Consider the following 27,626-nt stretch of genomic DNA (forward strand, 5'->3'; position numbering starts at 1 on the left):
TTCTATAACTAGGAAATGAAAATCTCTAGTTCAACAGCAAATAAGCCTGAACTAAAAATAACTCAAATCTAAATGGCCACATCTTAGAAACTACCACATATCTGGACTTGACTCTAACACAGCAAATATGTAGTATAGAAAATGGTACAAAATTGTTACACAGAGGTTTAAAGATAGTCTTAGCAACTTAATTTGAGGACATGAAATGTATTTGCAGGTCTTGCAGCTCCATCTCCATGTCGCATCCTCAAACAAAGCAAGGATGCTATTTTTGAGAAACCTCACAAGACTGAAATCTCACCTGCCATCCCGAAGTTGAGCTGTGGCATTTCTTCACTTTTTGTCACTTTCCTCGGGCTTGGCAAATCTTTTGCAGAGTCTGAAGGGAAGGCCCACAGTTTCTTCCTGTTTGTAACAGTGGAAGTCTGTGTTTTCACAGGTTTGTTTGTTGTGGGGCACCACTTGTACCCTGGGTTTGCCTTCATAAATGCATCCTTGTACTAGAAAAGAAAAGGAAAATTACCAGTTGTAACGTTATACTATCTACAGGGCAACGGGGTGCACTTTTTATAAGAGGATTTAATACAGTAAATAATCCTTAAATGTCTTGATTTTTTTTAACAGTTTAGTCATGTGCTAAGAGTCTGACCACCAACACAATCTAACAAGAAGAAATATTCAGATAAGTAAAGCTGAGCTGTACTTAAAAAAACAGTTAGGCTTCTCTTTTCTCTCCCGAGGGTTTAATACACATATCAGGCTGAAGTTCTGATCCTGCAACTTGCTCCCCAGTGTTTATATGCTCACCGCTTGGGAAACAGAGAAGACAACCACCTGAACTCTTTCTCAGGTAGTCTTTTAGTTTGGATGAACTGAAAACATTCATTTGGCAATAAATGCAGCATAATGCCCCTTACTTTGCACTTGCTCTGTAACACCTCAAAATTTTAGAATATTTGAGTTATGCTCTTACCCAGACCAGGTACATCCCTCTGAAAATAAACTGCCACCTACTTTTCTCTTTTTCAGCAGCTTCTGATACATCACCCGAGCCTTCCTTCCAACACCATGCTGCACGGCCGCAATAAAATGAACCGGGACCATTGAAAATTCTCTTTGGCCTTGAGCACGTATCGTCGTTGTTTGCTATATTCTTGGTATGAAGCACCAAAACAATCTAAGCTAGACTACACAGAGGGGGAAAAAGGATCTGCATCCTACACAGTTTGGTTGGAATAAAAGCACTCGGGGCATCTATTCTCAAAACGTGGCGGTGATGGTTTCCAAGCACCTTGCTGCCCGGCAAAAAAAAAATAATAAAAAAAATAATCTTTGACCATTAACAGCAATAAAAAGAATGCATTTCAGTATTTCAAACTTGTTGCTATGCAAGGTAGAGAAGGGACGAATCAGCGGGTCATGCCAAGCATTCCAGCTGCAAATGTTTGTCTTACAACTGATAGGCACTTGGAGCGCCCACTGCTGTGGGAGGCAGGCTGCCAAGTCAGCACCAGAGCTCGCCGCAGGGAGCAGGAGCTCAGCACCTCCTAACTCATTATCAGGTGGGTCTCGCTGGCAGCAAGCAAGGGAGAGAGCTGTTTTGTCCTGAACTACACGGCAGGGCAGCCACAGAGAGTTTCTTCTGCAATCACCTGTGCTCCCAGCTGTCCTTGGTCTCAATTTTGCATGGAAAATCACCTACATGTACGCTTCATGCACATGCATGCCACAGGAACACGCAGAGGGAGGAAAACAAAAAATCCCTTGGGTACCAAATAAAGAGGAGCACTCTGAAAACCCTGTCCTCGTAACAGCGTGAGTGCTGTGCTCTCCCAGACCAAGAAATGGCGTGCCTTGTGGCAGGCTCTTCGTTGCATGCACCTCTCTCTCCTACTTTCACTTCCATCTTAAGCTGTCAGCCGGCACTTTCTTCCCCCAGACCGTAGCAAGGATACACACGATTCACTTTACAAGCAGCACGGCGCCGTGTGAACCTGCCGTGGGAAGTCCTGTATTTATAGAAGTGGCCATAAATAATACAAATCTGCAGGGACTGCTGACCCACATACACCCCGTATTTTCCGGAGAGGGCAAGTGGATTAAATCTGCGAGCGAAGGACTGCGACACCTCTCCTCTCACCCCTTTGCCTTCTCCTCAGTTTGGTTTGGGAGTTCATTTCGCCAGCGAATGCAGACCACAAAAATAGCCTCACAGAGGGAAGGGGAGGGGAGGGGAGGGGATAAGGGAAGAGGCGGAAAGGAAACGCACAAAGCGAGCTTTGCCTTCCATTGTTAAAGCCCCAGCCCACTCATGAATCATGTTTCCAGCCTGCCGAGTTAAAAGCACCGAACCTCCAGTGATGAAGTACGTAAGCCCCTCGTATCGGTGTTGCTGTTCTGAGTAATTGAATTATGCTGCGGATTAATTTGACAATCCAACAGGCTGCCCATCAAACGAGAGCCATAATGCATGCCATTTGCCAGACGAGGCAGCGATAAGCTTTTAATCAGTTTCCAACAAGAGAAATTCAAGTGATGCGGTGTATTAATGGATTTTTTCCTCTGCAGAGCCAAAAAGTTAACATTAACTGTACTCTCCATAGAGGAGGGAGCCAATTCAGGCAGGACAACTCATCGGCTCCTTTCAGAAATTCAACAAGCAAGATAAAATGAAAAAAAAATATGTATATAATAAGTTAAACAATCACCAAGAAGCAGTTTTATAAAACGCATATAGGGGCCTGATCCAAATCTCTGACAGACTTTCAGTATTGATTTTCATGACAATTACACCGAGGCCTAAAACGAAGTGATGGATTCTGCTTGGCAGGTCATGAGAAGATAACTTAAATGAGCTACACGGTAACAAGGAACAGCCACAGGCAATAGAAGAGCTTACTCTTTTCCTCCTTTCGACCAACTATGCAGCAAACCTATTTAACACAGCAGCCTAAGGAAGCCTCTGAAGTCCCTTTAAAAAAAAAAAGTTATATTTTTATCCTGGAAGGTAAAGGCACCGCCCTCATTCCCACGCAGAGCAGCATGCCAGTGCCTTCAGGACTGCCCTGCGGGGTCATGTCCTGAAATTCCAGGTAGCACAGACAAAGCACAGGCTGTGTGTGTGGGGGGGGGGGTCAGGCTGATGCATCGTTTCCGCTTTGGGAAAGCCTGGGGAACGATGCAGTGTGTGGTGGGACAGGTGCTGTTTCAGAGCTGAGGTCCGAAAAGGCGATGTGTTTAGATGCAAGCTCCTTTCATCACCAAGTAAAACGATTTGCCTCCTCCAGCGCCATGGGAACCGGAGCACACCAAGCTGCACAAGAACAGCAATGGTTTCACTGCATATTCTCCATGCCTGCTGAAAGCTTCCAGCCCCCGAGCAGGGCAGAAGCTCTGTGAGAGTTAACAGAGCACAGCCCCCCTGTTAAATGCAGTAGCCAGAAACGATGCAGCTTATTTATGAGCGCTCAGAATTCATTTTCCTCGCCGTGCAGTGAAATGCTAACACACGGCAGGAGCACTTGTGGTTCTACTCGGAGTATTTATCAACTACTGGGCTTATATCCCACATAATAAAACTTTCAAAGTTAAGTTGATCTATGAAGCCTGCAGGATACAAATGGAAAGCCTGCTCCTTAAAGGAAACACCGGCAGAAACCGACACTGAGCTCTGCAGGCACAGCATGAAGTCTAGAGGGCAGGTGCTGCTCCAGGAGACCATTAACCACCAGACTGAAAATAGAAGGAGCGTGGGGCCAGCTCTTCTAAGAAATTAAGGCACCCCAAGGTGCAGACAGGTACATAAAGGGATTTTCCAAAATTGCCTGAATGAAGCATAGATCTCATCATCCTCTCAGCTGGAATCAGGGACAGGTACCTAATCCACTAGGAAGCTTCTCATAATTCCACTTGACAAAGTCCTGGGTTGCCTCGCTCGCTATCTTTAAAAATCCTAGGCCCTACCTACTGCTAGGCACATGTGACAAAATGTACCAACGCCTGCTGAGATGGTATCAGTTGCTGACACCACGCAGGTAAGAAACTGGAAGTTGCTCGCTTGATGCCTGATCTGAGTTCACTGGTTTTGTAAACTCTGGCTCCGAGTAGTAAAACCATTCTCAGGACCGTAACCCAACGGAGCTTGTAGCCACTGCAATGGTGGGCCGCTTCTGTCAAGCCCATTTGTATCTCTGGAAGGGCAATGGGATGCTCGGGGAACACAGGATGTGTTGGGGGTGAGGGAGAGGTGACGGACATGACACAGGGATCCTGCAGCAGATAGCTGTAGGCTGTGCAGCAAAAATTGGCAGTCCAAGGGCACTGAAAAGCTGCTTTAGGTAAGGGGAACTCATCCTCTGCATTTTATACCTCAGTGAACTTTTATACATACTTGCATAGACACACACACAGCCCTATATATATAGGTCCTTAAACAGAAGCGTACCAGCACAATGGTAATGGTATGTTATTGCAAAGGCATTCACCTCCTGGACTTTTAAATTAGCTCTCCTTAGGAAAAAACAAAATATCAACACAGTTCTAACTAGAGCTGACATTAGCATCCTTTTGACGGTCTCAACAGTGAACCTAACTGTACAAGCGAGTGCTAAAACAAGGAACTGCTCCACACGTAGAACAGGCCTGTTTGTGAAGAAGGCCCAAAAACGTTCAGTGGCACATTATAGCTGCTAATTACTGTTGTAACATAAAACCATTTAAAGAATAAAAATTATACATTATCTCTCCGCTACACATTCTTGGAACTTGTGGTAATGATCTAACTACTTAGATTTATTGTTTCTCTTTGACACTGAATATGCAATTTGTTCTTCACGCCAACAGAAACAAATAAATCACCACAGGAACAATGATTTCTACAACAGCATGATTAATAGTTTCAGATCTGTCACTTCATATAGAAGTTCTGCAATTATTTTCCTTCTTAACGAGCGAGTTTCCTTCAGCAAGACAAAAGGCTAAGAAAAACAGTCACATCGGATTTATTTCTTCCAGAAATACTTTCTTCATTTTCGTCTTTATTTTTTTTGCATCTGTACCAAACCTCCTAATTGCCCCTTCCCCCAGCACGTCAGGAAGCATCACTGATCTGTACGTGGGAATGCAGAACACATCAGGAGTGGCTGGACAAAGCTAAGGCTCAAATATTTCAATGCTGTGTCACAAATGGGACTTCAGAGTAACTACAAATACTACTTTAAAATGACCTGCCATGCAGATCACTTGCATGCGAGCCTTTCTACGCTCACGCAAACTACTGACATGGCTGGATCTTATATATATGTTTTATCAGCAGCAGACAACTTCACGTGACTATGGTTTTCCCACCTGTTTCACAGCTACCTGTGTTTCTTGTAGTACACTGGAATAACTTCACAAATGAGAGAGGTCCTTCCTTCTCACCAGCCCTCCATTATTTTTTCTAAGGCTGAATTCAATGGTTACCCACAATCTACATCATACAGCTAACTACTGCATTGTCTTTTGGGGTAGCATTATCAGCCTATATGCCTGTGTCTTGCATGCTCTACAATCAATACCCACAACACTCTTCCTGGGGAGAGCTCATCAAACACAAGCCATTTCCCAAGAAGCTTTAGTTAAATTTTAAAGTGATATAAATACACTCTGTGAAATATGGGAATAAATCTCTTTTCCTTGCTCTCAGTTAAAGGGCTCTGACTGCCTATTCCTCTCTGATTAGGATATTGGGACTCTCCCTCAAAAAGACTGCTATATCAGAAATTGGTAACAATACAAAGAGAGAGTACTTCATGAAACACTATTACTTTTAAAGTTCTTTAGCATCAAAAGTAAAAAGAGACTGCATTTGTCAACTGTACTTTTGGCTTGGTCAGCCTGTATTATTGACAGCAAATGCACAGCATGAAGTAGGTATCGCTACAGCCAGCTAATATGGAACTGTACAATTTATTGTTTTCGATTGCCACAAGCTAATGCATTAATGCTTCTAGTGCAGGAATTACCAGGCGATATCTACCACAAAGTATATAGTGTTTTGTTTTGTTTTTAATGATTATTAGAGCTACAGTATTTTAGCTACAGTATTTATAGTATTTAGCTACTAGTATTTATTAGCTACAGTAGTTTGTGCACACAGACCAAACTCTTTGGAGTCTGGTCCAAAAGACCTAGCAAATCCAGGTAAGAACAACAGTACCTCTGGGCACCGTAATCCCACTGGGGAAGGCTGAGGAGTCCAGAGAAGAGAAAGACCCTATCAAAAGCACTTAATGTACTAAGAAACAGGAGACAAACATGTAATAAACTCCCTTTACATCTACCATTCATACAGTACGTACCTCCTTGGCCATGTCAGTGTATTTCTGCTTCTCTTTTGGATCTAGAACAGCCCACCAGTCTGCCAATATCTTGGTTGCGCCACGATTATCGAGGCGGGGGTGTTCTTTTCGCACGAGAGAGCGATGGCGTTTGCAGAACAAGAGAAATGCATTCATTGGTCGGCGAGCTCGTTGCTCCGAGGACTCGTCATCTTCAGTTTCATCAGCATCCTGCTCTAAACCATCAGCGCCGAGGAGCGGCACCTACCAGAACCGAAAGGGAAGGGCTGTAAACTCAGTTATAGTCTGAGAGCATCTATAGATGTGCTCGAATGAGGGAGATGCACATAGGTTTGCACAGCTGTCTGCAAAGGCCATCTGTAAAATCTAGAAGACCAGGAAGCCTACATCCAACCTCCTTGCCAGAAGGTCCAAAGTTCACCCATTCAAGCCTTAGATGCTGACTCACATTCAAGACTTCAAGATGTAGATGTTGACTTGCAAGTGGAGCAGATTTCTAAGCTGAGGAGCGTTCTCTAGTAACAGCCCTAGAGGGGCTGGAAGGAGGGTATCCTCACTTCCAGTTTCCTACACGCTAGATGTTATCCCGGTGAGATAAGGCGAGCAAAGCTGTCTTGGACCTCAATCACACCTGCTTGCAATGACAAAGTGCATAGGAACAAAAGTGCACAGGAAAGAGTTGCTCCCCCGTCTCCTGCCATTCATTTCTCAGCCTGAGCTGCCTTACAGCCTCTGCAGGGCAGCCCGGTCACTGCCAGAGGGCAAATCCCAACAGAAATCGCTGCCGAAACACACTCGCTCAGCTCAGAGACCAGCACATCATTCACGCAACAGACGCACCACAGAAAGCAAGTTATAACTTAATGAAGTTAATGGGACAGAAAGCCACCTCCTACCTAACCACAACACTGCTATTTTGCACCAAGTTGTGGAAAGTGACCTGGGGTCGACAGACAGCACTGTCAGAGTATCAGGCTTCTCCTAGTTGCTTTTCACCCTCGACAAGGTCCACTCTTCCTTACCAGCACGTCTCAAGGCAGCCTCCTCAGCACTGACCTGTCACTGCCTGCCTTACCGAGGCATCGAGGAGATGCCGATGTGGACGTTAACTACATGATGGAAACGTCACGTCTCCAAAATCCTTCATCTCCCATTCCCACTTCTTGTTACAGAGGTTGAGCCTAAAAATACATTTGTGAGGTGACACAGCAGGGTCCTTACAAAAGAAGAGTAAGGCCAGCATCACTGAAGAGTACCAAAACACCAAGGGTCAAACAGGAGAGAGATTATTCCACTTGTGCTCACACCATTCTGGAGAATATGCTGAATTTCACATACAAAGGTAGTAAAAATTGTTGACAGACTTTCCTTCTTTTTTTCCTCTTAATTTTTTTTTTTTTTTTTGGTAAATATTAAAAATAGCCAAACCCAGGGTAATATGTCTAAAGTAGACATTTAAAAATATGTCAGAAAAAACTACCTTAAGAGATCAAAACTAAGATGTGCAGCATGTAAAACTTAGTTAAAACTTCTACAATCTAACTCAAAAAAGCAGGGTTTTGCCCAAGATTTTGAAATAATGATGGAATATTCACATTTTAATGCTATTTGTTGCTTGCTTTTATAGCATTATGTGCACAGTATCACAATTTTATTTTATTTTTATTGGCTGGGTTAGCTCGCAAAAGAGAACAGCAAGAAACACAAAGTAAAAACACAGCTGGGGTAAATCTGACCCACCATTCACCTTCTACAGTCCAAGCATCCAATGAAGTCTACCTTATCAATATCTTCTTCTTCCTCTTCTTCCTCCTCCTCTTCAGAGAAATCAAGGAGTTTCTTGGCAAGCAGGGGATGCCACTGAAGACACTTTCTTTTTGGTCGCTTCCCAGTTCCTTCTCCTTCTGTCGAATGATCCTTATTCCTACTACCGCCTTTCATTACTGTGACCTGCCGTGCAAAAACAGTCAGATGTTCACAAGAAACCCTTACACACAAATGACCATCATGCAAATACTTAGACAAACCCGTAACAAACGCATGGAGCTCCTACACAAGACACTGAGAAGGTTTTTGCACGTTAATAGGTAGAGGTTTATTTCAGTTATCGCTAACAACAAGGATGTGTCCTTTCTCATCTCAACGTTTCCAGCAGGTCGGCTAGTGAGATGCAGCTGAAGAGGATGAGATGAAGGCAGTAGGCAGCCCAGCTCTCAGATGTGCTCCTGCCTAATCGATAGCATGAGTGCTCACACGCCATGACGCAAGGGGGTGAGAGTCTACAGAGCTCCCCCAAACCTGTGCACACTCCATTTTTTCATATTTTGCTACAGACAAAGCCAGGAAATCCCTCTTTTCAGCAGTAGGATGTATCAGCAGCTACTCATCTGTTGATTACCCACTTATATATAGCAGTGCTGGTGCAGAATCCCGTGACACTACGAGCTAGGATTTCCCAAGCACCATTAAAAAGTGCCATAGGGAAATCTGACTCCTTGCCTAGGGGAAGCAAATTCTCATAGATGAGTTTGAAACAAACAACCTGACACTTGCAAGGCTGCTGCTCTACGAGAGCCCATGCACAGCAAACGATATGCTCAAGCAAGGGCCTGCGGAAGGTAAACAAAATTCACACACCTGTCTTGCGCACGTCTCCTCATCCGAGTACCTTACTGCTCAGTAAAAATAGCTGCTTATCACATGCTAGCTACCAGTTTCAAGGATGGCTTAGAAGATGTGCTACCCAAGGTAAGACTTGCACTGCACTTACACAGGCTGCCCAAGCCTTGGTGCCACACTTAGGGCAAACGCCTCACTGGGACCACTTCATGCAGTGCTCAGCAGGAAGAGGCATCGCAGCTCCAGCCATCTTCCTGAGTATCCCACCAGTTTAGCAATCACTCATTTTGCTTTTTGCTGCTGTCTTCCCAGCATTTTTTTGGTGGTTAACTACTGGCATGTTGGCAATATGCCCTTGTTTGCTCTAGGAATGTGTATAAGCAGCTGCTTCCCCCACAGACTTGAACAGCACAGAAAACAGAGGGAACTTCAGGCACCCGGCTTGCTGGAGAAACCTACTGAACCCTGAAAGAAGCAGGTTCAGACATTTGAACTTAAATACATAAAAGTGTCCTTCTCCTGTACGTGTATTACATTTTATTACTTCCCCCCTGCTTATCAATAGTATCTGCACCCCCCGTCAGGGCTGCCCTGTGACTTAGCAGCTGTCCATTAAGCCCCCCCTTTGCAGTTCCCAGCATCCTGCTTTTACACGGAGCACATTCATGGCACATTCACTCTGCTGTACACTTTCTGCAAGCCACACTTGTCCTTTCAGCACGTGTTATATGGCACATAATCATGCACCATACCCCATCTTTAATCTGTGACTTGCAAAGAGGATCCAACGAACACAACGGGAATGAAATACCCAGAAACAACTTTGGTTTCAAGACATTAAAAGGTGAGAAGGATCAAGCAGCAATCCAGTATTGTGAAATGAGAGGTTGAAACCATTGCTATCCAACAGTCAACTTCATCATGTACTGTTCTGTACAGCACTTCCCACCTTTGTCTCCTCCTAAAATGCTAAATATCTCTGTTTGCTTTTGCCATGCCAGGTATTTTCCGACACAGCCCAACAATGTGGCTGAGTTACTGTTCTAACTGTTCTGAGACTTTAGAGTTTGTTATATGACAACGATTTGCCTGCTACTTCAGCCAGCAATGCACGTGGCCTATTTCTGAGCACGGGAAGCGTGCTATGGATGGGACAGAGTCAGCTCTGCCAGCCCTTACCACTGACTAAGTTTACCTCTGTGTGGTTTTTGCCTAGTCATTCAGAAGTAAAATGAGTATTACTGCTAGCCTTCTACCTCATTAGTATGAAGCTAAATTAACATTCAAAGTGTCCTCCATGATCCTCCTTTAAAAATCACAGCTGAAGCCCTAACACGATTTCAACATAATCTCTAACCGGCTGCTTTCTGCCTCCTGCCCTCCTGAAGAGAAGTCGGAAAATCTCACAGGACATAAGTAATCCCACAGGGCATTTTGTACAATTCTCCATCTCTTTAAGACCCTACCTATGCTCCGTGCCAGACACGGCAGGCGAAAAGGGAACCTGAGCGCTGGCTACCTTTCAAACCCGTAAGGGACTCTCAGCACATTATTTCTCTTTATTACCACCTAGCTCACGAATAATTGCTTTTGTTTTCCACACATGTAGGCTAGGTATTGGACATCCAATTAACCTAGAATAAATTAACCAGCATTCGCTGCACACCAGTGGTGAAAGAGAAGCATATGCTCAGCTGGAGGAATTCAGCCATGTTAATTAGGTTGTTTTCTCAAATTGTGATCTATTTTACCTTAGTGGTCACTGCAAAGCAACAGTTCTGCTCCGCAGAAGTTGTTTTTAGCACGGCAGCTCACACTATCAGCTGAACGAGCATCCTGTAGATCTCAGACACAAAGCCATAGCTTGGTTATTTAACGGGCAGCACTCATTACAGACAGACACAGGGTCTCTCTCTCTTCAACTTTGGAGCAAATGCCTGCAACAGCCTCAGTCTGCATCACCTAACAACAGAAGTCGGACTGATTTGGCCCCAGGGATGGGAGGACTGCAAACTGCTTCCACAGCACAGTCAGGAAGCCTTCCCACCCCAGGCAACCTACCTACTCTATTCCCTATAACCCCACTTCTTTCCTAGAAAATAGGGGTGTAATTCATAACACGGGGAGATAAACTACCCCACTGCTATTTTTTAACACTTGTGTTTTCAAATATTCTCCCCTCCCCATTTTTGGTTATTTAAGTTCTCGTAAGTTTTGACCTACGTTTCAAAGCCCTTTTTTGGTCCTGACTTTTTGCTGATGTCTCTCACAGTCCACACAGGACTGACATTATGAAAAATGTTTTTATTCTCTATTACTTTGCACAGAGCTTTTCCTCTTAAGTAAAAAGAAAGCTGACATGGTGTGATGAACTTGTTTTCTTTTGGACTGCTTCACCTTCCATACTATTACCCCACGCTGCATGGGTATTTCTGCCACAGCTGCTGCTGGACTCACACACAGTCATCTAATTCTGAGAGGAGCTGTCCCATCCAAAAAAAAAATCTAATGAAATGGCAAACACATCTAACATGAGCAATTTCATTTATTTTTTTGCATGGACGATTTTGGCAAGACATGTTCTAACTACGTAAACAAGACATTCAATGCTCAAGTGAACGCGTGTACCATTAAGTGACAGTGCAAGTCTTACTGGAATTAATTACTTGTTGAATGGCAAAACATCAATGGAACCCACTTACTGGAACCTTCAGATTCAGCTGGTTTACCCATTTTTTTCCCCTGACATATAATCAACAGCATGTTAGTTTCTTGTTTTGTATGGGAGAAAAGGAGCTGGCAGAGAGAAGCAGGCAGAAACATCAACCCCTGCTTTCCCTCGCAGGGATCCCCGCATGCTGGCAAGTATCCCTTTGGAAATTATTTGGAACCTACAAAAACTGAAGCATGTGCTTAGGCCTGGCAATTTAGCAGTTCTGGGGAAAGTCACAGAACAAGTCACAGGCAGTCTCCGCAGGATTTGTGGCTTAAAAAGTAGAAAATATACACAGCACTCCAAGCGCAGTTTGCAACAACAGGAACTTATGAACCATATCACAAAAAATGTAACTACTTCTGCAACATCACTAAAAATATCATACGTCTTTTAAGGCAGAGTTAGTAACTTCTAGAAGTTAGCAAGAAGAATATTAAAGCCAGCTAACAAGATTTTACAAGATACTTTTTGGCTTCAGCATGATAGAGTGGCAGACAGAGGGAAAAAGAAGGAATATACCAAAAAGGACAAGACAAGAGTATGTACAGCTTTGCTTGAAGTAAGCTACATAGGCTTCATAACACCACCAGAGGATTCCTGTCAAGGCTGATATTCGTGATCCATCGACAGCAAGATACACCTTCTGAGAGATGCTCTATGCATCTGTACCTTCGGTGCAGATACAGGTCAAATGTTACCGAGGTATTGCACCAATAAAAAGATTTTAACCATTTTTTTCCCAATATTTTGTGCTGGCTATTAGATTTCCTTTCTGGTCCTGGAAATGTTCATCAAAGAGTCACAATTTTCTTGAATGTCTTATAAATATATATACTTAATAGGGGCTCAGAGTGGAAAAAAAAATAATACAGCATACCTTAAGAAAAGAGCTGGATGGGGGAAAGAGGTGGGGAGAGAAGAGCAATTGCTTAGCTTTTTATGACAGACATTTCTAATTCCATTATGCACCTGTAAGTCTTCCTTTTTACAATATTCATCAGCAACAAATGCTTTATTACCTTCATTAAGTTTCGCTTTTCTCTTACATTCCTCTGTTGTTTACAAAACCCAGCAGACAGGTGACTGACTTCTTCACTCCTAATTTCAGGACTACCTGACCTCACAGCCACCCAGAATTGCCTAGCACTGAACAAGCCGCACTCACCAGGTGTTCCCCAAACTATCTCCTCGTATTTCACCAACAGCAAACTCTTTAAAATGGCCCTAAAAGTAACAAAGCGCTGCAAGACACATGCCATAACACAGGCTACAGGCAAGAAATCCAAGAGCTACATGAGCAGAGTCACAAAGACCTGAAGTGCAACTACAACACAGTCTGTGTTGGAAGGCTCTCAGCACAACGCCTGATCTCCTGCAACACTCATTTCCATTCGGACAGTGGAAATGAATTTGTTTTCCTGTTACCTTACAACCACTTCTCCAGGAATCCAGCTGGGCCTCTGCTAAGTCCATACAGGTTACTGGCACAAAGCAGCAAAGGGAAAAATTGAAGTGGATTTTCCACACTTTTTTTTTTTTTTTTTAACACTATCAAAATTCTCTGTTACTTTATAAAAACAAGAGTGACTTTACAAAGTCAAGAGTGACAAGAGGAATGAACTATATGATACTAATGCCTCGGTGTTTTGGGGGCTATGGAGCCAATGAAAGGAGCTGCGTCAATACAGAAGCCGAAGACGAGGCAATGAGGCCACTGTCTCACGGGTCTACTGGGAGGAACAGGTATTTGAATTACCAAATAAAAGGAAAAGGAGACTGCTGGTGGCAAAATGACACCAAAGTGAATACAAAAGGGTTTTATAGAAGTAATTTTTTTAAGCTCTGGAAAAACTGAACCAGAGTATTTCTGTAATGAAGGACAAAACCTCATCAGTACTAATTACTGACCAGTCAGTGAATGTATTCTTTATTGTTTCCCAGCAGAAAGCCATTAATGAGCTTTCTAACTTTCGGGGATGTGATGCCTTAATGGGGTCATGCTGAGACTCAGCAGAGTTCTGCTTGCTGTCAGAGGTTTGGGAATGGCTGTCACCACGTGCAATGCTCTGCAACAGAGCAACAAGTCAGCAACAAGTCTTACTTAATTTTTAATGTCACACTCTTCCTTCTTGATACATGATTTTAAACTGTTCCTTATTCGCTTGGAAAGCAACTCCGAGTTGTTATTCTCAAATACATAACATTTAAATCCAAGCCCACCAAGGACATCAACACACCTGATATCAGAATGACTTAATTAAAAAATAGGGGGAATAATTGCGTAACTAAGGTTCACTTGCCTTTTTACATGGATTTCCTATAGTTTTGGTTAATATTGGCATCGTTAATCCTTCCAAGCTATCAGTCAGAACAGTTGTAAGGGCATTTGAAATGCTGCCTCTCTACAAATCTGCTTTCCAAATGGAAGCCACAGCAGACAGACAGGATGGCACAACAAACCCTCACACTACTTTCATTTACGACATGGGAACATTTGCCTGTGCTGTGCCAGGAGGACTCTGTATTGATGTGCTTGTGTCACCACTTCAAGCAACTGTGTTATAAAAGATATTAAAATGAACATGAATCTTTCCATGAGATTTCAACAAACAAATAAAAAACATAGCTTGAAAAGTCGGGAGATGTGTGATCTACTGCAGTCATGTAATAACAGCTGACTTCAAATAATGATTTCAGTGTGTTTTTTTTTTCTTTTTTCTAGTTCTTTTTTTTTTTTCCCTCTATAAAAGACAATCAGAAAAAATGCAATAAAGTAATATTTTGCTTTGTAAGGAGTTTGTTAGGAACATCCTCATTAAAATAAATGAAAGAGGGGTAAACTCTCTCTGCTACAAATATTCCCTTCAAAAGGCAAACCACTTGGGAACTGGATGCTATTGCTACCGTCCATGAGTAAACTGAGCAGGAAACTAAAATTGTGGCTTTGGTTTTGTTCACCCCCACCTCTATTTACATGTGTTTTATTCCACCTCCAGTCTGAAGACCAAGTAAAAACCACTTATTAAGCAAAACCCAATCAGTACAAGTATTTTAGATCTGTTAGTGCTGGAAGGTACCAACTACTAGGCTCGAAGGAATCAACTCCTCAATCTACACAAAAAACCTTCAGGAAGTAAGATATGGTTTGGGAAACTGTTAACCTTTTATTTTCTACCATGCTTTACCCTAAATACAACCTCCGGAAGCAGTCGGGAGTTCAAGTACTATTTACACTTTTAAAGCACAATAGCAAAAGGATCCCATGGCAGAAAAAAAGACTTCTGAAACACGCTTGCCAAGGCGGGGCACACCAGGTCCTGCCATATTTTGGGATGGCTTTTAACGAAGCCCTCAGGGGCAGCCCGCCCCTTTGCTACCACTTCCACACCCAGCCCAACACCGCTCGTGAAATTGCACGTAGGAGGCCAAGCCCTGCTCCGCAGGTGAGCATCGGTACGGTATGGCCACGGAGATACAGAGGGGGTCAAAAGGAGCATCTGGGACATAGGTTTGGGCAGCTTTTCCACAGCCACATGGCAAAAGAGGAAAGGGGAAGCAAGGGCTGCAGGCCAGCCTGCAACCCACAGCCATTTTGGGGCTGCTGTGGCTGCGTGCCTACTCCCTGCTCACGCAGAGCCACCAGCAAGTGCTTCAGAAAGCTGGAAGCTGTGGTGAATACCTGCTGCAGGGAGGCGGGGGCACTATGACAGCTCCTGCAGCAATGCCCTTGCCACAGGCCCAGGGAGAGCTGGTGAGGTGGATGAGGTGCTCCTGGGACTCTGGGAGAGGGATGAAGCTGAGCACGGGTGGAAATGAAGCCCAGGGAGAAAGAGAATGGTGTTAGTGTGGGCAAGGAGGGAGCTGGAGGGGTTTACTTCCAAATCTGCCCCAGCCTGGGGTGGGGATAAGGGGGGTGCTTCTGGCAGTTCTCCACATGCGCAGTGGGGAGATGGAAAGCTCGTCCTTAAGGTCTGTGCTTTTAAACGTAACCTCCCCACTGCCAACAGCCACACACAATTAAAAAAATAATAATAAAAATAAAAAGCAGGTAAAGCGGCTGAGCCACCCAACAATTTCCATGCCATCTCCTTTAGGACACGGCTCGCTGGGGCAGCCGAGGGGAGCGCTGCTCCTCTCCCTGGTGCCTCAAAGCTCTCGCGCACCAAATGGGAGAAGCTGCCTTGCCTCACTAAGTTTGGGGGTGCAAATCACTAACATCTTCATTTGAATTGCAGTAACGCCTCCAAACAGACCCCTGCAGAAGTACGTAATTTAAACAGTTTAAAACAACCAGCCACAACTGCACCCTCCCTTTGTGTTAACATCTTTTCCCAGACTATGGCTTTGTTCCAGTCATGTGTCAAAAAGCTCTTGTCTGAAGACCTATGTCTTAACCAAAACAGGCCTTTTTTTTTTTCCTTGCATTTAAGATACAGTGAGACATTTACTGTTACAGGACTCATTTCAGCCTTCAGCAGCTGCAGAGGCAGAAATAACAAAAAAAACAAAAAGCAAATGGCTAGTCACAGGCCACAGCTAAACCTACTGCAGTGCCGTGTTACAGAGACCTCCACGGCCCCGCTGGTCAACACCTCTGGGTCACGAAGCGCAGGGGATGGAGTCTGGAAGCTCCTTCAGTTCCTATTTTTTGCTGACGCACCAGGACAGAGAGTGAACAGACCCTAGAAGGTGAGCAGAGTAACACCTGAAATTCGAAACAAAGGCACTGACTACCTGAGCCCAATTAAAGAGCAGCTTTTCTAGAAAGACAGCTGTCATTCCTGTGCTTTGCTGCTATTTTAACGTCACGTTGCAACGAAAGTCACTGCATTTTGTTAACTGAATCACTAGAGCTTCCCTCTAGCGTTTGCAAAACACTAAACAGTTAATCTCAGCCTAAAGAGCTTTACAGCCAGTGAGATCACAGGTAAAACGGACACAGGAAATACTTAATGAATTTCGGTGCATGTGTACTCGCATCATCAAATTCCCAGGGGGGCATCTGCAGTTCAGCAAAAGCTTCCTCGCTGACAGGCCCCCTCGGATAAGAACCCAAAATCAAACTGAAATTTTATGTTAACAAGAGGGATGGCTTGGCATATTGCTCCGAGCCTTCGAAGAATGAGATCCTCTGATTGGTGAACGGGATTACAAAAAGCCGATCTTTTTGACTTGCCAATCTGAAAGCTTTATTTTCATCTTTGATTAGAAGGCATACAAATTGCTCCAGGGCCCAATCACGGCAGGAACACAACCGAATTCTTTAGCACAGTGCAAAGCAGCACAAATGAGGAGATGTTACTGCTGCAGACATCGCAGGGTGAGAAGAGCTGAATGGGAAAATTGTTCGACTCTCCTTTTCACCTCTTGTTGATTGTGTCCTAGCATCTTCCACAAAAAGCAGACAATGCGGCTGTGTCCATCGCTACTGTAAGCCATTCTAAGGTTTACCATGTGCGCAGCGAAGCTTTCATAATAAAATTCAGTCATAATTGCTACCAGTGTCAGGGGAACCATATACAGCTGTGTAAGCAAATGGAAGAATTAGTCCCTTAATACATATTTAATAGGCCATAAAACATTCTTGCACAACTGAGTATTACAGTTTATCTACTTTTGCTTTCTTCAACTCACGTACAATAGATTAAGATGCTTGTCCAAACAACTACTCGGAACAGCGACCACCCGCTGCTCCTATGGAAGCGGGATCAAGATGAATGAATGGCTACAGACAGGATTTACTCAGCGTTGCTCATCTTCCAATATTATTAGCTCATAAATCATAATAATGCAACTCATGCATATCAGAAACAACAATAAAGAGGCTACATGGAGTTTTCAAATAAAACAGTCTTATGCAATGATCGCTGACAGAAATACCACAAGATTCACTTGATAAATAAATTCCTAGCTACCATCTCATTTTCTGCGGGACAAAATTCTCAGTCTCCTTCCACCCTCTCCCCCTACCAAGAAATAAAACAGGAAAAGTAGAAAAATGATGTGCCTTTGGAGTTGGCTCCCTTCCCGAACCCACACCCCCGAAGACTTCTGGGTTGATTTCCTAGCTATTGGCCTGCGCTAACATTAAAAGAAATATTCAAGCAATGACACTTTGTCAAAGTAAGTTGTACGTGCCTCATTTCAGGCAGAATACAAGAAAAGTCAGGACAGAACCAAATTGTTAAGAAGTTAGATATAAATAAAAACAAGTGGAAGCCAAACCAAATTTGCACATCTTTTTCAGTTTTACAAGTATTCCTCTTTTTTTTCTAGGCAGCGTTTTAAGCATCAGGAACAAGCTTTTAAGGCAGACTAGATTCCTTAGTGCAGTGGTGTAACTGAATCACAGAAGAAGGAGATCCAGCTAAAGGAATTTCAGTGTTGTTTTGGGAAATACCACCATCTCTCAGAGCTGTGCAGATCCACATAAAATCTATCAAAATCTGTGATGATTTTAAGAGTTGATATACCATCTCAATACCCAATTTTCAAGTGCCATCTAGTGGCTATGTTCATTTTTATTTCCATTTGATATTTACAAATAGTTACATACTAAATTAAATTCTTTAAAGATTTTGTTATTCTTATCACTTATTACATTATGTGACTCTTGGTTCTGCAATGGTTAAGTAGATGCATAAATGCAGCCTAAGTTTATGCGTTCTGGTGGACTGAATTTGGGCCAGAAGACAGCTGTTTTCAGGACGAAGGAATTAAAAAGAAGGGGAAAAGTTATCCATAGAAACTACCAGTTCGTTATTTTGAGTTTTTCAGTGCAGCTCAATGACTTCTCATCATGACAAAGGAAATTCTGACATGTTAAAATCGGTAAATAGTTGGGGCCTCAACCACCCACTTCAGAAAATGGAGAATAAAAAGCTACAACATGATCATATTCCAAGCAGTCCTCACAGCAAGGACAGCCAAAAATCCACAATGCTTTATCAAGAGATTTCTGTTGTACACCAAATCCAACCTGTGATCTTACACGGGCCCAGAACTTTAATACTCGATTAAGTTTGGTGACTTAGCAAGTTAGTTTGATAATAGGAACAGTTACTTCAGGTTGTTGGTTTCCCACTCCAAACATCCTCTTATTCTCTCGGTATAGTTAATCGGGCCAAGCAGATGTGACTGAATAGCCACATACATGCAACACAATGTGTTCAACGAAGCATTAAGGCTGTAGGACCCGGCACATAGACAACCTGTGCAACACCAGCAGGCTACATCAAGTCCTGGACACAATGTGCATGCACAGATACGTTATGTGCTTGCATCTCTGCCTGGAAATCCCAGGCATAAACACAGAAGTCAACCATCTAACAAAGGTATTTGGGGTGCTTCACAATTGACTTCTGAGATCCTATGAGGACAATGATCATCTGCTTCTGCGATACACTTTACACTAAACATCCCCTCCAGCACGGGGCTCCTTACACCCACCTGCAGGTGCTGTGGAGATGGTGAGGCCAGACGGCGAGATGCGGGTATGCACATGGCTTTGCGGGTGCAACTCCTTATTCGGGTGCTCAATGGCCAGAGCCACACGAGCCCCATGCTGGTGGTCCCTGTGGCACCTGGAGATGGGTGCACCAGCCCTCCACCACGCTGACACCGCGATGTTTGCCAGCAACCTTAATGCTAGTGCCAGCAAAACCCTACATAGATGAACCTGGAAATGGCTCACTTATGAGCTGGAGGCAGTGATCGGGTGTAATAGGTACAAGCCCTTTAACATACAGTGGAATGGGTCTATTTGCTTTGGAGCCTGTCCAACAGCATCGAAATAATAATCCATGTGCAGGTCCAGTATACTTACAGGCTAGTGCAAACACCTCTGAGCAGTTAGATAAAAAGCAATACAAAGATCTGGAGACTCAGAAAATCACAAAGCTGTCCCTGAGTATAAAAACAGGGCATGCACAATGCCATCCAGAGTAGTAAAATTTCATAATGCACAGATTAAAAAATGAATAAACAATGTTACTTAAAAACCCTCAGAAGGAATTGTATCTTATTGCAGGTCTAGCCCTCAAAAGAAGCTCTCAGCTACTCAGCACTTTGAAATCCCCCTTTAACACCTACAGCACAGAAAAGAAATAATTATGTCCCATAGTTTCATATCTCACTGCAGAAATTGCTGCACTTCAGCACTCAATAAACTAATTGAATGAAAACATCCATTTAATTTGGAAGGCATGGAAGTTTTGGCCTGCGGGTTGCGAGCCCTTTTGAGGGTAAGAGAATTTAATGTAACCTCTCACATGGAGACGCCCACTCGGAGGCCACCAACAAAAGGATCTGAGCCAAGCTGGCAGAGAACTCCCCCCAAAATGCCACACAACACCAAGCATGTCCACTGCTCCTGGCAGGTAGAATGTAGATACAAATGAAAAAAAGCTACAAATCTGAATGCAGTCTTAAGTAACTTAATTTGATAAAAAAGGTCTAACACCGAAGTCATATACCTTAAATTATTTTTAGTGCCTTACATACAATCATGTAAAAACAAAAATCGGTTTTTACTTCAGAGACACGTGAATTGTGGTATCAGTCACAACATCCTGAGTAATGGAAAGTAATAGTCACGGAGATAAGGCATGTGTACTGTAATGCCTTCATGTTTAACAGTTGGCATTTTCACTGCAGTCTTACAGCCCCTTTCTCCTGAATCTCAATGGGTGTTGGACATGAATGACTTCAGACTTGTGGAAGAAAGCAAGCTATCAAGTCTGTTCTTTTCCAAAGAGGTAGTTTTATGCCCTAAGCTACAGTTGTCAGGTACTGAGTTTTCCATAAAAATCTCTCTTAAATGAGCTTCGGACTAAACCATCGGAAACAAGCAAGGAACAAGCCAAAAGCACACTCAATGTTACAAAAATGCATCACTACTTTGAGTTATGCTGAACATAAAAGTCTCTTCTAAGAAGAAAGAGACTTGACTTATTTTTAATTCAGTGAAAGACAATCACATGATGCAGCCAAGTCCACTTCAAAAGACCTAAAGCTAGGGATTTGACATGGGCAGCATGTGAAGGACTTAAGGCAAATATTTTTGCATCTTTCCCCTTACAAAATGTGTATATATTTTATTTCCATGCACATTATTTCAAGAAAAGGGAAATAGTGAAGACTACATCCATAGGCTGCCCAGGAATGGAGCTTCCACCACCTCTCTGGCTCCTGCTCTATCACCCTCATGATGAATGTTATATTTTCTTACGCCCAACAAGAATTGCCCTTGCTGCAATTTGTGACTGCTGCCTCTTGCCTGACCTTTCATCATATATCTCTAAGAAGAGCCTGGCTCCATCTTCTTTGCAATTGGTGTTTAGATAGCTGGGGTCAAGTGGGGCCTCCCTCAGCATTTTTGTCTCCTCTCAGACATCACCAGTGCTCACAGCCTGGTACATCACACGCTTCAGAGCCAGCCACCTTGGTGGGCCTTGCCTACACTCCCTCCAGCTCACTGCTGACTCTTGGATGTGGGCCCAGAGCCTCAGAAACGCAGAGCAGGAAAGTCTGTCCATCCAGTCTGCAACAGTTTGGGCCCAGGGATGCTAAGGAAAGCCTCAAAAAACTTGCTACCACTGAAGTAAACAACCCCCACTGCTTTTCCCTTATCTGCAGTCTCTTGCCCCCATCACTTCATGACACAAGGCCGTCATGTTGACCAGGCACAGTTTGCCCCCAGTAAGCCCATGCTAGCTGTTCCCAGTCACCTTCTTTGTCCTTCCCGTGCCTGGAAATGATTTCCACAAAGACAAGTGCCACAGTCCTCCCAGGGACTGAGGTGAGGCTGGCCAGCCTGCTGTCTCCCAGATGTTTCTTTGTGCCTTAGAGACACAATCAGACACCCCAGGGTCTGGTTTCTACCTCATTCATGATCCATGAAAATGACGACGCTGTTTTATTTGACCTGTAATAACCTGAGATTACAACCACGTTAGTGTATTTGTCAGTAATTCTACGTGCAGAAGAGCTGGAAATACCAGCAGCTGGAGAACAGGTAGCACGGCTTGTTTGGTCCAACCCTTCCTCTATTTTTTTTCAGAAAGCTGTCCAGTACTATAAATCCAAGTTGGCAAACACCTTCCACACACACACACACACACTCTGACACACACATTGATGAGATGTAAAAACACAGCAAGGCATTTCCATCATATTTGGAAATCTGAGTTCAATTCAGTGCAAGGTTTTCTTTGTATTTTGACAAGAAGTTTGTTTTTCAGTTGAGGGAAGAGCATGCAGTCACTGTGATTCCAAGGAAACCCCGAAAAACTCTGAGTGAGCAAGACAGCAAGAGCAAGTGAGTGAGCCTGCCATTCAAGCTGTATGTGCAATTTAAGAGTAAGATAAGAGCCTGGCACCTGATGAACAAATTATTTCTAAAATCCATGTGTTGAACATCCTGACAGATCTGCTGTGGACAGACCAGTTTTGACGTCTGTTGCTCTATGCTCAAGTGCCTTAACACAAACGAGTCTTTCCTGATAATCTAGGTCCTTGATGAGGTGGTAAGCAATTGCAGATGACCCAGCATGATTTACTTATCAAACACTTACTGGAAACAGTGAAGATGTCCGTCTTCATTCAACTAGTTTGGGCAAGACTTTCCAATTCAAATTTCCACTATAACTTAGTTTAACTTGCTGTTTTATCATAGTTCGGAGTTTGGAAGAAAATAGGTGGCAGGTCTTTTAAATACTCTGGAACTGCTGAGATGTATTAATTTGGCAGCGATCTCTGTGACACATGTGACTTTCACAAGCCTTATGTGGAGACACAAAGGATCTCTTTGCAAGAGACTAACGCCAGCCGACCTCTAAAAATCAAACACCTAAAATCAACAGGGATAGTTCTTTCTATGAGCGGTCAAAGTTTGCACTGAAACTTCCTCAGGAAGCAGAAAAGGGGATTTCTTTTCTTTTTAAAACTCTGTAAGTGCTGGGGCACTACACTAAGCAATACAAAATCCTCTCAAACCTGGCTGTAGATTCTTGCATATTAAATGATGGGCTCTTAATGAAGCCCTCTCAGAATGGGTGGATTTCATAGATCTGGGAATGCCAAACACGTTCCACTCATTAAGCAGTATCTCAGAAATCTCCATCGCTGAAAATCTGAGCAGTCCTTTATCTTTTGATGCCTGTGCAGAATGCAATACAATTAGCAAAGCTGGATACTTTTAACCATTTTATAAAAAAGAGATCTAAAAAAATCTCAACAAGAAGAAAAAAAGCTCTTAATATAGCAACCAACAAGCCACAATTCATTTAGGCTTTCACCACTCATAAAAAAATTGCTCTCATGAGTACTCAACATTTTCAAAAGCCCGGGGAAACTGATGGGTTCCTCTGAACACTCTTGTCTATCGATAATAGCAGGCTACTGTGGACGAGAAAATACTCGTTCCTCAGCTTATGGTTCCTTGTGTTCTAGGAGAAAGCACATCCTCCCACCCACACCACGTGCATTATCTACAACCTGAGCTCCTCCACTGATTTACACCGGGACAGTACGGTAAGGGAAAGAAGCAGACGTAAATGTAGATGTGCCAAGCTATCTGCTCAATCCTACCCTCTTCATGTTACTACATTAATGCAGCAGGGGGATTTGTTTAGTTCAGTGGACTCTTAACGATATTGTTTTCTCCATTAACAGTAACAGTCCTGATCTCTTGCTCTTTAGGCAACACCACAGTACCTCAGCAAAGTTACAATGCAAATAGCTTAAAAACTTGCTCCCAGTATTTTTTTTTTTTTCCTATGGATGGTGAAAAGTGGAAGATGAGCTATCAGACACTTCTTTGCTTCAGCATCTTTTCTACTTCTGTTTTCATTGTGTCAGATTAAATGACTCACTGCAGTCTGAAAGAATAAAACCTGATTTGTGAAAGCTGGCTTTTGGTAACTCTTTCTGACATTGGCATTAAATACCTCAGTTTGCCTTATATCACAGCTCAATTATGACAAGTCAAACATTTGGCTAAAGCTTAAGAAGGGCAAATGAGTTCTCATCATTGTAAATACTCTCAGAACAGGAGCAAAATCAGCTTAGAGGAAAAAACACACTACTTCCAAAGTAGCATTTCAAATTACCTTGAATTCACACTTTCAGTGCACAGGCCTACCACTAAAGAAAAACAACAACAACAAAACGTGCCACAAACCAGACTGAGAGCACAACCAGAATCCCTAAACACGAAGGCAAGGTACTCTGTAGAACATTTACACTGAAATATTTCCTCGAAAAGCGGATGCCTCAAGACAAGCCACAGTAGCAATGGCAAACTTCCAGTAACAATACAACTAGCTAGAAGGAAAAAAAGGAAAAAAAAAAAAAAAAAACACCTATAGGGAAACATGTAGTGTAAGCACCGCTAGCACTGAGGTCTGGAGAGAGAACGCTACCATATAAAACACACAGGTTCCCTCTGCTGCCAGGTCCCATGGCCTGGGACTCTGCTCTTTTTATTCACTACAAACATCAGGAGTGTGGGTGTGGAAAACAGCATACTTCTGAATTTCTGTTGTCAGCTGTTTCTTTTTTTTTTTTTTTTTTTTAAATAAAACCTTACACACCTCAAGAATATTGAGTATAATTCTAAACTGGAATAGCTGCACTCAGAAAGTGCTGTCAAGAAAAGAGGATCTCAGCCTGCATTGTTTCTCTGTATCTCCTTTTGGCAAGGGTTTCTGAAGAACCAACAAGAAAGCACCAGAGGTTAATAAAAACTGAAAGAAGAAGTCATCTTGGAGCTTAAACTTTGGGTTCTCATTTTGTTTACATTATTACCTATTTAAAACTCACAGTTCTCAACCAACAGTCAAAGAAGAAGTGGTGCAATGGAAAACACACCAACAGCCTGGCTCCAGCTGGGTGCTGAAAACTGCTTCTGGAGTTCTGCAGTGGAAAAAAAACAAAACAGCAAACCTCCAGCCAACATAAAAAAGCCACTTCACAAGTAAACCACACCTCAAACAAGATTGGATGGTTAAGATTACAGGTAGGCATTATGGTTTTTATCTTCATATCTTTATGACCACAGAGAAACAAAGGTGGGAATACTGCTGTTCCCGGTTCTTTTGATCACTACTGGGGAGCTCTGTTGATCACTTAATGCGTAAAATTGAGCTTTTGTAAATGCCTCCGAAGTTTTTATGAGCTTTATGAAATACATTCTTATGAAGAGATTCCTAGATGGAAATACAGATATGTGCTCAGACATGATATATCTACCTCTAACTATGTGCCTATGCTAGATCATGAACTCAAAGTTTGCAGCTCTGCTACCAGCCAAGTAGAAGCTCCATTTGTGCCTGCATTTAAGGTAATATAGAGCTTACCGAAATGAAACTATCAGTACAGAACTATTTCTGTGAAGAGAACAAATGCTGATGAAGCCCGTTCCTCTCCACTTAAGGACTGGATCTCGTCAAGTGGAGGAGAATTTCCTGGTTTCCCTTCCAAGAGACACAGTAATGACATGAAGGTTTTCCCTCTTAATAACAATTTAGTGAGCAGACAATTATCAATTAAAGAATCAATCACATCAAAGTAATTGTAAATGATGCAGTGGTCACATATCGGGGAATATTTCCCATTTTGGTTTCATCACCTGCGGCCAACCTGCCTTTAGTTTTCCTCCAAAACCAATCTCTCTTTCCTGTTTGCATTGGGAACCGCTGAGGCAAGGTGCTTTAAGCTGCAGACAAGAACAACCACCACCCTGCACCTTCTTACCTTCCTGCAGAGAACTTGCCCATTGCAGCAGGAAAACAACTTGCCCACCAAACCTCCTTCAGGATGTCTCCTGAAGCCCTAAGGTGGTATGTCTGTTTTACAGAGAACTCTAGACTTGAATTTACTCCAAGTTCAGCTTCAAAAAAAAGTTAGTGAGCAGTCCAATGCCTGAGAAAACATCCCTTTTTTAATTAGAAGGACCATCCACTGAAGTATTTTTTTTCCCCTAGCATTTATTATATTAGAATGATATATTTACACATAAAGTTATAGACAATCTTTTATCTGCAATAAACACCACACCAAAAAAAATACAACCCTGCAACATCACCTCTCTGGAGAAGAGATAAGGGATCAAAACAAACAGCTTTCTTTTTTTTTTTTCCTGCCTCGTTTTCCTAAGGAAGTCCCATAAACATTTATACGGTTACACTAAGCTTAGGCTCAAAAATAATTTTAAATCAGCACGCACAAGAGATGGCACTAGAGATAGACCATTCCTGACTGCCCTTGTATTCAAAGATTGTACCCAATCACCCTCAGACAATTTGAGATTGTGCCTTCCTTGTTGCACGGAAAAGCAAGGTTTACAATTCCAGTAACAGATAAATATTTAGATTTTTAAATTCATGTTTTGCAGAATCTACAACATGGACAAACATCTTGCGCACTCCTTGAACAGGTATTTACTGAAGAAAAACTTTTTTTTTTAAAACAACTCCTCCTTGATAAGAGTTCTAACGTAGTTTTTTTTTGCTTTGTGCTATAAAGGCATAAGGGAATTCAGATTGTTTTTAAATGGTCTCACTAGAGAGAGCAAACAGTATGCAATTTGCCAGAAATCAGAATTTTACTGCTGTCTTGTACATATAGTGAAATAATGTCTAAATTGAAATAGCTCAGATAGAGTTTGACATGCACAATTTTCAGGTTTTGAGGTTCTACGGAACTTGTTACTTTACTGTACACACATTTACAAGAGTGTGCAAAAGGTGTTTTTTTTTTTTTTGTTTTGTTTTGTTTTTTTTTTAACATACCCTCAGAGAGAAAGAGAGACTTCTCAATTATGGATCACTTCAGATAATTCATGACATTAGTATCTGGCAAGATGCATCTCAGACCATTTATGCTGCAGCCTGCTAGAGCTCAGTGACGAGATGTACTGTATGAAAGCTCCACAACAAAGTAAAAGCCAGTTACATCACCCAGCAAATGTTTAGTATTTGACATTTTGCTTACTCAAGATTACCTGAGTCATGTAACTTTTCATAGGCAAGTATGGAAATTCGTATCAGCAGACTTCTAGAATTTCCTACTTGTTTAGGCTATGGAAATTACACTGCTTGTAAAAGAATAAGCCCTTATTTACCCAGGAACTCACAGTAGTAGGTTGAAATAAGAATTAGAAGCATCCAAGTTGGTTTTAGTTTAATGGTTGCATATTTTCAGTTAGCTTAGGCTGGTTCTTCAACATCACAAAGCTCAAAGGATGCCAAGGGCAAGCTGTACCAAATGTTGGAATTTACATCCCAGACATACGTGCCTGTCACAAAAACTGGACTGATTTCTGATGGAAGAAGCCACAAAGCTGAAGGCTCACAAGACAAATCATTCAGAGAGTTCATTATTCTGATTTAGGTTAATGGATTTATGAGCTTAGAAACAGCACTAAGTTGCTGCAGTTTGAATAGCGGAGCTGCACAGCTGACCATACTTTAGCCTAAAGCAAAAGCCAGGTCAAGCACTTTTTTTTGGCTTATAAAAGCCAAATGAAAGAAGAAATATCAATGGGAAGAGTGAAGTCTATCTATTGTGAAGCCTATCTATTTTACCTCACCCTGGAAACAAGAGTACTCCCAGCAGAAGCAGCAGACACTAGATCTGAACACTCAGTCACCAAAATTTTGTCAAAGCTGTGTTTTGCAGAAGTCATCTCCTGCAAGGTCCATCCCACCAGAGCCCCAGGCTGGTCTCCACGCCTGGACACCCACTAGGTGTCCGCGTCCCAGAGAACCACTGTGACTACACACAGGTCTCTGCCTGGAAGAACAGCGTGCATGGCCTCAGGCGCGTGGTGTGCTCTGCCACAGGCCTGCCACACACCCAACACGAAAGAGGCAGCTCTCAGCATGTCCCTGATGACACAAAAGGGGGTTTGAGCAGCAGCTGGCCAGCGAGTGCAGGAGGCTCGCCAC

At 42.8% G+C, this 27,626-nt stretch overlaps 1 protein-coding gene across 16 annotated transcripts in view; it reads right to left on the reverse strand.

Annotated features, from left to right (window-relative positions):
- The window catches only part of BBX (BBX high mobility group box domain containing), a 136,588-nt gene that overhangs the window by 52,697 nt on the left and 56,265 nt on the right, over positions 1 to 27,626 (reverse strand). For 15 of the 16 annotated variants that reach the window (XM_084528925.1, XM_084528915.1, XM_084528922.1 and 12 more), the window contains 3 exons: positions 8,121 to 8,291; positions 6,342 to 6,584; positions 302 to 500 (listed from right to left, as the gene is read on the reverse strand). In XM_084528925.1, the coding sequence (XP_084385051.1) occupies positions 302 to 500; positions 6,342 to 6,584; positions 8,121 to 8,282 (604 nt within the window). In that variant the 5' untranslated portion in view covers positions 8,283 to 8,291. Of the gene's footprint in view, positions 1 to 301; positions 501 to 6,341; positions 6,585 to 8,088; positions 8,292 to 27,626 lie in introns of those variants that run through there. The other variant, XM_084528919.1, reaches the window with a different exon arrangement.

The sequence above is a fragment of the Aythya ferina genome (genome assembly GCF_964211825.1).
Source record: "Aythya ferina genome assembly, chromosome: 1".
NCBI classification, from domain to species: domain Eukaryota; kingdom Metazoa; phylum Chordata; class Aves; order Anseriformes; family Anatidae; genus Aythya; species Aythya ferina.